The sequence below is a fragment of the Engystomops pustulosus genome, chromosome 5 (assembly GCF_040894005.1).
Source record: "Engystomops pustulosus chromosome 5, aEngPut4.maternal, whole genome shotgun sequence".
Classification (NCBI taxonomy): Eukaryota; Metazoa; Chordata; class Amphibia; order Anura; family Leptodactylidae; genus Engystomops; species Engystomops pustulosus.
In genome coordinates, this window is record NC_092415.1 from 75969716 (window position 1) to 75983087 (window position 13372).

General features: G+C 44.7%; 1 protein-coding gene across 2 annotated transcripts in view; it reads left to right on the forward strand.

Moving 5' to 3' along the window:
* The window catches only part of LOC140132939 (probable 2-ketogluconate reductase), a 32655-nt gene extending 24561 nt beyond the window's left edge, over positions 1-8094 (forward strand). The window contains exon 6 of one of the 2 annotated variants that reach the window (XM_072152397.1): positions 7465-8094. In XM_072152397.1, the coding sequence (XP_072008498.1) occupies positions 7465-7621 (157 nt within the window). In that variant the 3' untranslated portion in view covers positions 7622-8094. The remainder of the gene's footprint in view (positions 1-7464) is intronic. The other variant, XM_072152398.1, reaches the window with a different exon arrangement.
* The last annotated feature ends 5278 nt before the right edge of the window (positions 8095-13372 follow it).

Genomic DNA, 13372 nt, shown 5'->3' on the forward strand with positions numbered 1-13372 from the left:
TCCCAGCCCTGCACCAGCACGTGTCAGACAACATCATCCGTGCCCTGACCAACGCCGTTTCTGACAAGGTCCACCTGACCACGGACACGTGGACGAGTGCTGCCGGGCAGGGCCACTATATATCGCTGACGGCACATTGGGTTAACTTGGTGGAGGCTGGGACCGAGTCTGACACTGGGGCTGCTCATATACTGCCGACGCCGAGGATTGCGGGGCCTACCTCGGTCCAGGTGTTTCAGGCCTACTATGCCTCCTCCTCCTCCCACCCCTCCTCCACCTCCTCCTCCGAACTACCATCCGTGGGCACGGCGCCATCAGTCGGTAGCTCTAGGCACAGCAGCAGTGCCGTCGCTAAGCGACAGCAGGCGGTGCTCAAACTGCTGAGCCTAGGCGACAAAAGGCACACCGCCCAAGAGCTATTACAGGGCATCACGGCGCAGACTGATCTGTGGCTGGCACCGCTGAACCTCAAGCCGGGAATGGTTGTGTGTGACAACGGCCGTAACCTGGTGGCGGCTCTGCAACTCGGCAGACTGACACATGTGCCATGCCTGGCCCATGTGTTAAATCTGATAGTTCAGCGTTTCCTCAAGACATACCCCAATCTGTCTGATTTGCTCACGAAGGTGCGCCGCATCTGTGCGCATTTCAGGAAGTCCAGCCCAGATGCTGCCACTCTCAGGGCAGCGCAGCGCCGCCTCCAACTGCCCGCTCACCGACTGTTGTGCGACGTGCCCACGAGGTGGAATTCAACACTGACCATGTTATCCAGAGTTTACCAGCAGCGCAGAGCGATTGTAGACTGCCAGATGTCAACTTCCACCAGAACTGGTAGTCAGGTCAGTCAGCTTCCTCAAGTCTACAATGAGGAGTGGACGTGGATGTCTGATATCTGTCAGGTGCTGAGTAACTTTGAGGAGTCAACACAGATGGTCAGTGGCGATGCCGCGATCATCAGCCTCACCATCCCGCTGCTTGACCTGTTGAAAAACTCTCTGGTCAGCATGAAGTCGGAAGCTTTGCGCTCGTCACAAGAGACAGGGGAAGAATATTCCCTTGTTGATAGCCAAAGCACCCTCAGGTCTGTTTCTCAGCGCATATCGGAGGAGGTGGAGGTGGAGGAGGATGAGGAGGAAGAGGAGGAGAATGTTGGTGAGACACAAGAGGGGACCATTGTTGAGTCCTTTACTGTTCAGCGTGTATGGGCAGAAGAAGAGGAGTTGGAGGAGTTGGAGGAGGAGGAAATGGACAGTCAGGCCAGTGAGGGGAGTGAATTCTTACGCGTTGGTACTCTGGCGCATATGGCAGATTTCATGCTAGGCTGCCTATCCCGTGACCCTCGCGTTCAAAGAATTTATTCCAGCACCGATTACTGGGTGTTCACTCTCCTGGACCCACGGTACAAGCAAAATCTTTCCACTCTCATCCCTGCAGAGGAAAGGAGTGTGAGAATGCATGAATACCAGCAGGCCCTGGTGCACAAGCTGAAACAGTATTTCCCTTCTGACAGCGCTAGCGGCAGAGTGCGTAGTTCTGCGGGACAAGTAGCGAGGGAGAGTAGGCGAGCAGGCAGCTTGTCCAGCACTGGCAAGGGTACGCTTTACAAGGCTTTTGCCAGCTTTATGTCACCCCAGCAAGACACTGTCACCTGTCCCCAGTCTCGGCAGAGTAGGGCTGATCTTTACAGAAAGATGGTGAGGGAGTACGTAGCTGACCATACCATCGTCCTAAATGATCACACAGCTCCCTACAACTACTGGGTTTCAAAGCTGGACATGTGGCACGAACTGGCGCTGTACGCCTTGGAGGTTCTTGCCTGCCCTGCCGCTAGCGTCTTGTCCGAGCGGGTTTTCAGTGCAGCTGGTGGCATCATCACCGATAAGCGTACACGCCTGTCGACTGACAGCGCTGACAGGCTGACGCTTATTAAAATGAATAAAGGCTGGATTTCTCAGAATTTCCAATCTCCACCAGGTGAAGGAAGCTCAACCTGAATAATTGATCCACTCCTCCTCCTCCTCATTTTCCTCCTTCTCCTCCTCTTTGTACAGTAAAGCAGAGGAAAATGGCTATTTTTTGACAGGGCCCACTGGCTCTTGCTATAGTACTTCATGCATTTAATTTTTCTGGAGGGCCACCTACCCGGTCCTCTGTTTGAAACAATTTTTGTGAGTGCCACATACAGGCACTCAATCTATTCCATTTTACTGCAGGGCCACCTACCTGCTCCTCTGGTTTGAAACATTTTTGGGACTGCCACATACAGGCACTCAATCTATTCCATTTTACTGGAGGGCCACCTACCTGCTCCTCTGGTTTGAAAAATTTTTGGGACTGCCACATACAGGCACTCAATCTATTCCATTTTACTGCAGGGCCACCTACCTGCTCCTCTGGTTTGAAACATTTTTGGGACTGCCACATACAGGCACTCAATCTATTCCATTTTACTGGAGGGCCACCTACCTGCTCCTCTGGTTTGAAAAATGTTTGGGACTGCCACATACAGGCACTATCCAAATTAAATTGTCTCCATAGCAGCCTCCACACGTTGTCTCCATTGCTACCTCCAAAAGTCGTCCATATAGCTGCCTCCATACATCGTCCCTTTATCAAACGAGGTGTGTCAGGCAGAAATTTGGGTTGTTTTCATGGATTCCACATCAAAGTTGTTAACTTTGTCGCCACCCTGCTGTGTTATCCACAAAATATACTGGCAAACTTTTACCATTTAGGGATATTATTTCAGCGCTTCTTGCGCATCTGTTTACATTCCCCTCACCCGGCATATCCTAAACTTAAAAGAACGCTACTACACTTGATCTTATACAAAAGGTTCTTAGAAGTGCTGTTTGGGGAGTAGCCTAGAGACAGGGGCTTGAATTGGCGAAAGCTCGCCTGGCAGCGGAGCGCCAGCTCCATGCGCATCATGTGCTTCTTGCGCATCTGTTTACATTCCCCTCACCCGGCATATCCTAAACTTATAAGAACGCTACTACACTTGATCTTATACAAAAGGTTCTTAGAAGTGCTGTTTGGGGAGTAGCCTAGAGACAGGGGCTTGAATTGGCGAAAGCTCGCCTGGCAGCGGAGCGCCAGCTCCATGCGCATCATGCGCTTCTTGCGCATCTGTTTACATTCCCCTCACCCGCCATATCCTAAACTTATAAGAACGCTACTACACTTGATCTTATACAAAAGGTTCTTAGAAGTGCTGTTTGGGGAGTAGCCTAGAGACAGGGGCTTGAATTGGCGAAAGCTCGCCTGGCAGCGGAGCGCCAGCTCCATGCGCATCATGCGCTTCTTGCGCATCTGTTTACATTCCCCTCACCCGCCATATCCTAAACTTATAAGAACGCTACTACACTTGATCTTATACAAAAGGTTCTTAGAAGTGCTGTTTGGGGAGTAGCCTAGAGACAGGGGCTTGAATTGGCGAAAGCTCGCCTGGCAGCGGAGCGCCAGCTCCATGCGCATCATGCGCTTCTTGCGCATCTGTTTACATTCCCCTCACCCGCCATATCCCAAACTTATAAGAACGCTACTACACTTAACTTGGTGCAGGCTGGGACCGAGTCTGACCCTGGGGCTGGTCATATACTGCCGACGCAGAGAATTGCGGGGCCTACCTCGGTCCAGGTCTCAAAGGCCTACTATACCTCCTCCCACCCCTCCTCCACCTCCTCCTCCTCCGAATTACCATCCGTGGGCATGGCGCCATCAGTCGGTAGCTCTAGGCACAGCAGCAGTGCCGTCGCTAAGCGACAGCAGGCGGTGCTGAAACTGCTGAGCCTAGGCGATAAAAGGCACACCGCCCAAGAGCTATTACAGGGCATTCCACATCAAAGTTGTTAACTTTGTCGCCACCCTGCTGTGTAATCCACAAAATATACTTGCAAACTTTTACCATTTAGGGATATTATTTCAGCGCTTCTTGCGCATCTGTTTACATTCCCCTCACCCGCCATATCCTAAACTTATAAGAACGCTACTACACTTGATCTTATACAAAAGGTTCTTAGAAGTGCTGTTTGGGGAGTAGCCTAGAGACAGGGGCTTGGATTGGCAAAAGCTCGCCTGGCTGCAGAGCGCCAGCTCCATCCCAAGATCCAACTAACATAGTTGCAGCACCTTTAATCTACTACTAGTTCACTGCCTCCATAATAATAATAATAATAATCTTTATTTATATAGCGCCATCATATTCCGTAGCGCTTTACAAATCATAGGAAACAAATACAAATGTATTGTAACAGAGCACAACATTTGTATGGAACAACAGGAGTGAGGTCCCTGCTCGCCAGAGCTTACGGTTTATGAAGATGATGGGGTAACACGAGGTAAAAGAATATTTAACGGTCAAGCCATTCTTCTTAGGGAATAGAACAAAATATAATAAATGGAATTGCTGTCGCTTGAACCACTCAGCCGTCATCTTATATACCAGGTCCAGGGTGAATGGGACTGCAGAGAAGTCTGGTGCCTGTTGGTTGCTGGATAACAGATGGGAGGACGACACAGGACGGGTTAGTAGAAGAGTTAAAACTTCATGCAGTTAATGAGTGTTATAGGCTTGCCTAAAGAAATGGGTTTTAAGAGCACGTTTGAAACTTTGGAGGTTAGGTATTAGTCTGATAGTCCAGGGCAGAGCATTCCATAGAATTGGTGCAGCTCTAGAGAAGTCTTGGAGACGCGAGTGGGAGGTCCGCACTAGGGTAGAGGTTAATCTAAGATCACTGGCGGATCTAAGAGCACGGGTTGGGCGATAGACTGAGATAAGAGAGGAGAGGTAGGGGGGTGCAGCATTATACAGAGCTTTATGGATGAGGGTTATTATTATTTTAAACTGTATTCGAAAGGAGACTGGCAGCCAGTGCAGCGACTGGCATGAACTGTAAGCATACATGGTCCCCTTATCAAACGAGCTGTGTCAGGCAGAATTTTGGGTTGTTTTCATGGCTTCCATGTTAACTTTGTCGCCACCCTGCTGTGTAATCCACAAAATATACTGGCAAACTTTTATCATGTACCGATATTATTTGAGCGCTTCTTGCTCACCTCCTTTGGTTCCTCTCTGACACCCATTGGTTTGAAGCCTGAGTCCAATTAGGGTATGTCGCCATGCCACTCTCTAGCCTGCTGCCGCTGCCTCTGCCTCTGCATGCCGTCCCCTATAGTGTCAGGGTCAATTATTGGATGTTTTAGATGCTATCTAGCTTCATTCTGTCACTCTGTCATGGCCATGCTGTTGCCCATAATTTCGGCATAATGGTGCGATTAAGCAGCCTCAGAGGCATCCATGCATGCTGCCCCTGCTGTTTCCTGTCCATTTCCGTGGTGTTTCCATCCTTTTCTGAGGTTCCCAGGTGTTTGGCCAAGCTTCCCTGTGCAGAGCCTTGGTCCCCTTGAAAAATGCTCGAGTCTCCCATTGACTTCAATGGGGTTCGTTATTCGAGACGAGCACTCGAGCATCGGGAAAAGTTCGTCTCGAATAACGAGTACCCGAGCATTTTAGTGTTCGCTCATCTCTAACCCTAACCCTTTAAACCAATTCAAATCATGTACTGTTTTATAAAGGATTATTGACATAGAATATCATCATATGTACAGTAATGCATATGTTTTGTTTAACCCTTTCACTGGCAGGTATTTCTGGAAATTTTGTCTCATTATTGGCTAGAGCAATTTTTACAACTTTGACGTTTATAGATAAAACCAAAATTACAGCAAAAAGAATTATACCAAACCCCAACAAACCATATGTTTTCTGAAAGCAGACAATTGCACCATTTTTAAAAAAGGATTAAAGAGTTTATAGACAAATTCATGAAATTTTGATTCAAGGTGTAAAATTGTATTAAAAATACCTAGAATTTGATGGCAAAAAAATGTGCGACAAACAGAAAATATTTACTTTTACATCTCCTAAATGGAATAGATGAACATATGTCGAGTTCAGAGATGTCTCATAGTTATATGTTACAGTCACAACTTGCAAAATATAGCAATAAAACAGAATAAAACAAAGGCATCCCTAAAACATATATATTTTTTGAAAGCGGACAACCAGGTGATTGCATTTGCCTTGATTAACAGTTGACAGCTTGTACCACCCTCATGTAACTTTATGACAAACACAAATTATTAGACAAAAAATGCATTGAAAATGCATACAAATACAACTTAAGAACAAACCTACAGAACATATCTGGTTCGTAACCTGGGGACTGCCTGTATCCATTAACCAAGCTAATGTGATAACAAAAGTCACTTTTAGATGTGCGCCATTGTATTATCCACACAATAACGGAACCCTCTGCAATTCATAAAAATTTGAGTTAGAACCCCATAACATAGGTATAAATAATGGAGGATGGTGTGAAATAAAAACTTTATTCAGCAACGTGTGTGCTTTTCGTGTTGCATGTAACTTTTTGGACATGTTCAATATTTATATTATCTGTGAGGTGCATGTCACTCCTCTATGCAACATCCACCAAATTATCCTTGCAGCCTGATTGTAAAGAATATGGAAGGGGGCCCACACTTCACGTGGCTATATCTTTGGCGTCTGGAAACTCACTTCTTTTTTCCCATGAAAGAGGAGAATCTTCCCACTTCATAGGAAAATACATTTGTGTTTCTGGGTGTCAGGAAGCCGGAGTTATTAACTGTTAATATGCCGGAGTTATAAAAATCACACCCGAAATTCTTACGTGAATATCTTCGGTTCCCTAATACCTAGAAACACAGAAGAGATTCTCCTCTTTCATAGGTAAAAAGAATTGTGTTTCTAGGTACCACTGAGCCAATGTTCTATCCCCTAATTTGAGGATTTATATGCCACCCTGCTAGGACATATGACGTATTCAAACAATATTGGTGTATTTTTAGTGTGGTTTAAAATATTTATGAAACTGAGTAGAGCAGTGAAAAACCACATGGCACACGGCTGCACTACATGCAATACTTTGTAAACTTCGCTCCATGGTCATGTCATGTCACACAGGTGCACATTATATCACATTGTGCTAACAAGCTGTGCACCTGTGTGACATCACATGACCATGGACAAGTGCTTATCTACAGAAAGTAAAGAATGAAGTTTCCTGTTGCATGACAGCAAGCAGAGATCTAGAAAACCATGAAGAATTGATACAGAAAGTGTATTAAAAAATTGAATAACTTTTCGTTCCACAAAGAATATTGATTATTTACTGAAATGTGGTTAAAGTGGACAACCCCTTTAAGATAAGTCATATAAACAGAATGTGGTTTATGTATAAATTTGAACAAAGATCAAGGGCTGATGTTCATCTCTGAGGGTTACACATAATATACACTACAGATTAGTAAATGGACCAAGTAGTGCAGAAAATATTTGGCTGCAACTGAAGACTTTTTCACATTTTCCATTTCGGATGTCAGCTTGATCTATAACCTATTCATTTACATTTCTTCTAGAGATCACCCACTTCTAAAGCTCAGAAATGTTATTTTAACACCTCACATGGGCACTGCAACCTTCCATGCCAGACGTATTATGATGGAGGATATGGTCCAGAATGTGATCGATGCTATAAACAACCTTCCTGTTTCCTATGAAGTTATCATGAAATAATATATGTATTGGGTCCTTGAAGGTCTCTTATATCAATCATTATATTGCAAGAACATGGTAAACATAGACCCTCATTTCTCGGGACATTGGATACTCCTTTCTGCACACGTTTATTATCTTATTGATTTTATTCACTTTTTTCCTATTATAGTTATACTACACTCCAGTCTATTTCACATTAATACTGTTGGTTACTTGGGAAAGAAAGTTATGTAACTGCAATTATCAAAATGGACCCCAGACAAAGAATCATTTTGTTCATGTTTATTTGAAGTAATAGATGAAAACCATCGTTACTTTTTTTGTTTTTAAAATGTTGCAACATATTTATGGTGATTGCCATACAATTTAATATTACATGAATGAGCCAAAATATGCTTAGTAGTAACTTCTATTATCCTTCAAGGGAACCTGTCATCAGAAATTTGCCTAATAAACCACTAGCAATACGTTGTCAAGCAGCTGAGTAGATTCTAGATTATGTTTTTTTCATGGCCTGGTGTGGCGGCATCATCCAGAAAATCGACTTTGAAGTAAAATGTAAATTAATTTTATGAAGTCAAGGAGGCGGAGAGTTTAACACTGAAGTCAAGTTGTTCCCGCCTTTAAATTGCGCCATCACTGTAATTGATGGTCCTGTGTCCAGGGACATCATTGATCAGATCTCCTGAAGTCAGGCACATGATGTCATTTACATGAGAGGAGGTACATGATCAGGGTAGGTGGCAAAGGTTCATAAGTGGCACACAAGCCCAATTTAGGTCTGAAAAAAAGGTGCAAATAAACACTTTACAGCACACTAGCAAGCTAGGGACCTTTATTAGGGCATCTTCCAGTGGAAGAAGCTGCCTTAAATAGCCAACAAATGTAGGAGGTTGTCTTGGAGTAGACTAAGGTTTAGCATAACCAGGAAGAATAACACAGTGGGCAAAGAGAAGACTGCATTACATCTGCATGGTAAACAAACTGTACTCAAAAGGGGTTGTCCAGTCATAGCAAGTTAGGCCCTATTCACAGGATAGGGCCTAAGTTGCTTATCGGTGGGAGTCTCAGAGACACAGCCGGTTACTTAGTGACACAAAGGGGTGGCAAAATATTTTTCTAATGAAAGGGCACACACTCTAAGGGTCCTTCTAAAGATGGCACGAAGACCATGAGGGGTGCAGGTTTTTGCACACCACAGCCAACTTGCAACAGTGAATATCTCAGCTTGCAACAGGATTCCCCTTCGAAGGCTCCTAGGCTGGAGCCTTTACCAATGATGAACACTCATGACTAAATACTATCAAGAAAGGATGAGGCATCCTGATGGTGCAGTTTAGTTATGTGTGATTCACACAAGCATGGGCCCCACACCCCAATCCATACTTACCTAATACAGTTCTTCAACCCATGGAGCTATACAAGACTACTACTATAATCACTTCTTCTTTGAAAAAAATACTATATACGATATTAGTAGACATTTGGACTCTGGAACTAAAAGTGGAAGCCATCGTTTTTAGAATTACCAGAATCAGATAAAGCAGTGGTGGCGAACCTATGGCACGGGTGCCAGAGGTGGCACTCGGAGCCCTCTCTGTGGGCACTCAGGCCATCACCAGAGAGGACTCCAGGTATGGACAGATCTGCATGATCATTGTAGCTTATGCTACGGCCCTTTGTGTTGGCACTTTGCGATAAATAAGTGGGTCTTGGTTGTAGTTTGGGCACTTGGTCTCTAAAAGGTTCGCCATCGCTGAGATAAAGGAAACTTGCTAGGACAAGTTGGATTCTGCTCCTGATTAAAACCTAGAAATTAGGTCCAGGAGAGAAAATGTACTACTTGAAAGTGTAAAAGATTTCCTGTGGTGGTCACTGACCTTATTTAAACCCTTAGGCCCGTTCCACACTTGCGAGTGTGATGCGATGAACTCGCATCACACTTGCAACGCATGCTGCCTGCATCTCCTGGCCCGAACGCTGTCCGTTCAGTTCCGGTTTGTAGCGCTCGGGCCGGGAGATGCAGACAGAACGCGTTGCTAGTGTGATGTGAGTTCATCGCATCACACTCGCAAGTGTGGAACGGGCTTCAGTTTTAACATTGATGCACCTCTTCTTTTATGGTGTCTGGACATGACATACCATACCATAACTATTTTCGTAATATTACTTCTGGGACTATATAGAGGTACAAGACCCCCGTTTCATTGCTTCAATACAGTCATGGCCAAAAATTTTGAAAATGACACAAATATTATATTTTCACATGATCTGCTGCCCTCAGGTTTTTATGTGTGTTTGTCAGATGTTTGGATCACATACAGAAATTCAAGTGCAATCATATTATGAGTAACAAAAGCTTTTATTGACAGTTAGAATGGGTTAATGCAGCAAGTCATTATTTGCAGTGTTGACCCTTCTTCTTCAGGACCTCTGCAATTCTCCCTGGTAGCTCTCAATCAACTTCTGGACCAAATCCTGACTGATAGCAGTCCATTCTCGCACAATCAATGCTTGCATTTTGCCACAATTTGTTGGATTTTGTTTGTCCACCCGTCTCTTGATGATTGACCACAAGTTCTCAATGGGATTAAGATCTGGGGAGTTTCCAGGCCATGGACCCAAAATCTCTATGTTTTGTTCCCTGAGCCATTTAGTTATCACTTTTGTTTTATGGCAAGGTACTCCATCATGCTGGAAAAGGCATTGTTGATCACCAAACTGCTCTTGGACGGTTGGGAGAAGTTGCTCTTGGAGGACATTCTGGTACCATTCTTTATTCATGGATGTGTTTTTAGGCAAGACTGAGAGAATAGATTCCCTTGGCTGAGAAGCAACCCCACACATGAATGGTTGCAGGATGCTTTACAGTTGGCATGAGACAAGACTGGTGGTATCACTCACCTTGTCTTCTCCAAACAAGCTGTTTTCTAGATGTTCCAAACAATCGGAAAGGGGATTCATCAGAAAAAAATGACTTTACCCCAGTCCTCAGCAGTCCACTCCCTGTACCTTTTGCAGAATATCATTCTGTCCCTGATGTTTTTTCTGGAGAAAAGTGGCTTCTTTGCTGCCCTTCTTGACACCAGGCCTTGCTCCAAGAATCGCCACCTCACAGTGCTTGCAGATGCACTCACACCTGGCTGCTTCTATTCCTGAGCAAGCTCTGCACTGCTGGTAGCCCGATCCCGAAGCTGAAACACTTTTAAGAGACGGTCCAGGCACCTGCTGGTCCTTCTTGGGCGCCCTGGAGCCTTTTTGGCAACACTGGAACATCTCTCCTTGAAGTCCTTGATGATGCGATAGATTGTTGACTGAGGTGCAATTGTTCTAGCTGAGATACTCTTCCCTGTTAGGCCAGTTTTGTGCAGTGCAATGATGACTGCACGTGTTTCTTTAGAGATAACTATGGTTAACAGAAGAGAAACAATGATGCCAAGCACCAGCCTCCTTTTAAAGTGTCCAGTGGTGTAATTCTTACTTAATCATGACAGATTGATCTCCAGCCCTGTCCTCATCGACACCCACACCTGTGTTAAAGGGAACCTACCACCAGGATTCTACCTATAAAGGTAGATCGGGTGGAAGGTGGATGAATGGGACCTGAGGATAGCTCTTTTTTGGGCTAATCCTCACGTCCCAGCTATCTTTTAGTAAACTTTAATAAGCGGGTATGTAAATTTTTTTAAGCAGCTACTGGGATGTGGAGTAGCCGGACATGAGGCTACACGTCGCGGCTACTCCACGCCCCAGTAGCCTCTTTACTCCGCCTACCATTTCTTCTTTGGCGCTAAGCTCCTGGTAGCTGCGCACACTCGTCCGTGTACCCAGTGTTCTGCGTAGAACGCAGGCCTTCGGTTGCGCGGCCATAGCTTCGAGGTCGGCACTACTGCGCATGCACAGAACGCCGGGTACTCGGACAAAGGCGCACAGCTACGAGGATGAAATGTAGCCTCATGTCCTCCACGCTACTCCACGCCCTAGTAGCCGCTTAAAAAATGTTATATACCCGCTTATTAAAGTTTACTAAAATATAGCCGGGACGTGAGGATTAGCCCTAAAAAGGGCTATCCTCACGTCCCATTCATCCACCTACCACCCAATCTACATTTACAGGTAGAATCATGGTGGTAGGTTCCCTTTAATGGAGCAATCACTGAAACATTGTTAGCTGCTCCTTTTAAGGCAGGCCTGCAATGAAGTTGAAATATGTTTTGGGGGGAAAAGTTAATTTTCTAGGCAAATATTGACTTTACAATTAATTGCTGTTAAGCTGATCACTCTTTATAACAATCTGGAGTATATGGAAATTGCTATTATAAAACCTGATGCAGTAGACTTTGTAAAAATTAACATTTGAATCATTCTCAATACTTTTGGCCATGACTGTACAGTATGGGTTCAAATTTTCTAGCCCAATCTGGGCCTTTTCTTCTGCTGATCCTCCTCCATTTCCTTTCTTGTCTCCAAGAGAACGGGTTAGTCTCTGACTGAGATTTTCCAACATTCAGAGTGAAATCATGTATTTAAAGCTGAGTCTGGGAACATGGCCTTTTTTATGCCTGCTATACTTGTCCTCCTTCCCTTCTTTAGTTTCCTATCTATGTTTTACTCATTTCCTTCTCTTCTTAAGGTTTTCAAATTATATCTACAGTGCCAGAACTAAGATAACCACGTTACTAAAACCAAGATTGCATACATACGTTACTATAAGGAAAATTACTGTGTAATTGTACTGTGTTACCACAAGCATAGCAAACCTCAAAAATTAACCTGAACATTCAGCCACCAATAACCATTGGTCACAAAGTAGTTAAGTTAGAGAACTCCCTTTGGGCCACCAAGGTTTTTTTTTTTTACAGTCTCAGACAACGCCGTTAACTATGGTATTCTCTTTTCTGAAAGGAGAAGAATATGTTCTGCCCGACTCTAGACTTCTAAATTGCAGACAGATCCCGCAGCATCTGAAATTGTATACACCAGGACAGGTTGGAATTATATTTGTGAAACACTGTATTTTTGCTTATAACAGTTGTGAGAAAGTAAGAGGTGTCATTTGGGAAAACCGCTGTCATACAGGCAGATGAAGGGTGTGTGGTAAAAGCCCTGGATTTCTCTGCATTAACCATCATTCTAGGAAACAACTTTTCCGCAGGTACTCCATTTATCTCCAGAGAAGTCAGTTTGGTCTATGTTGGCCTAGCTAGCATAGACACCTTTGTAATGTCCGTACTGGGCCTGCTTATTATGGAGTTGGGGTAGGCTGGTAGTGGGACTTCTACTCCATCCGGGCTTCGGTTCTGGGCTTTTGTATAGCCCACAGGATCGGGTCACAGACCTCGTTAGAGCCTGATTTAGTCTGCAGGCCAGAAGCAGTAGGAGAGGCACTACTTGGAGAGCTGAAGGCTGGACCGTGTTCACACAGCAAAGGTAACTGAGTGCCTCCTGTACTACTGCTAGCCAAGAGCGTGTGCCAGGCAGCCTGGTACATGTATAGTTAGGTGCTGTTATTGTATTAGGCAGTGCCCAGCCGGGCAGGGTTTATTTTGTACTTTGTTATGTGCCTAAGCCAAGGCTGAATTTGTATTTTTGACAAAGAAGTGTGAATAATCACTTGATGTTTGGACTTTAACTCTGCGTGTGTCCCTGCTTCCTGCACTGCTACAAAGCATCTACCAGAGCAATTCCCCACACAGTGTATTAGAGAATGTGTTATTTTGTTATCCTGAGTACATATAAGAATCTTGTGTTCAGGTTATCACTGTCCCA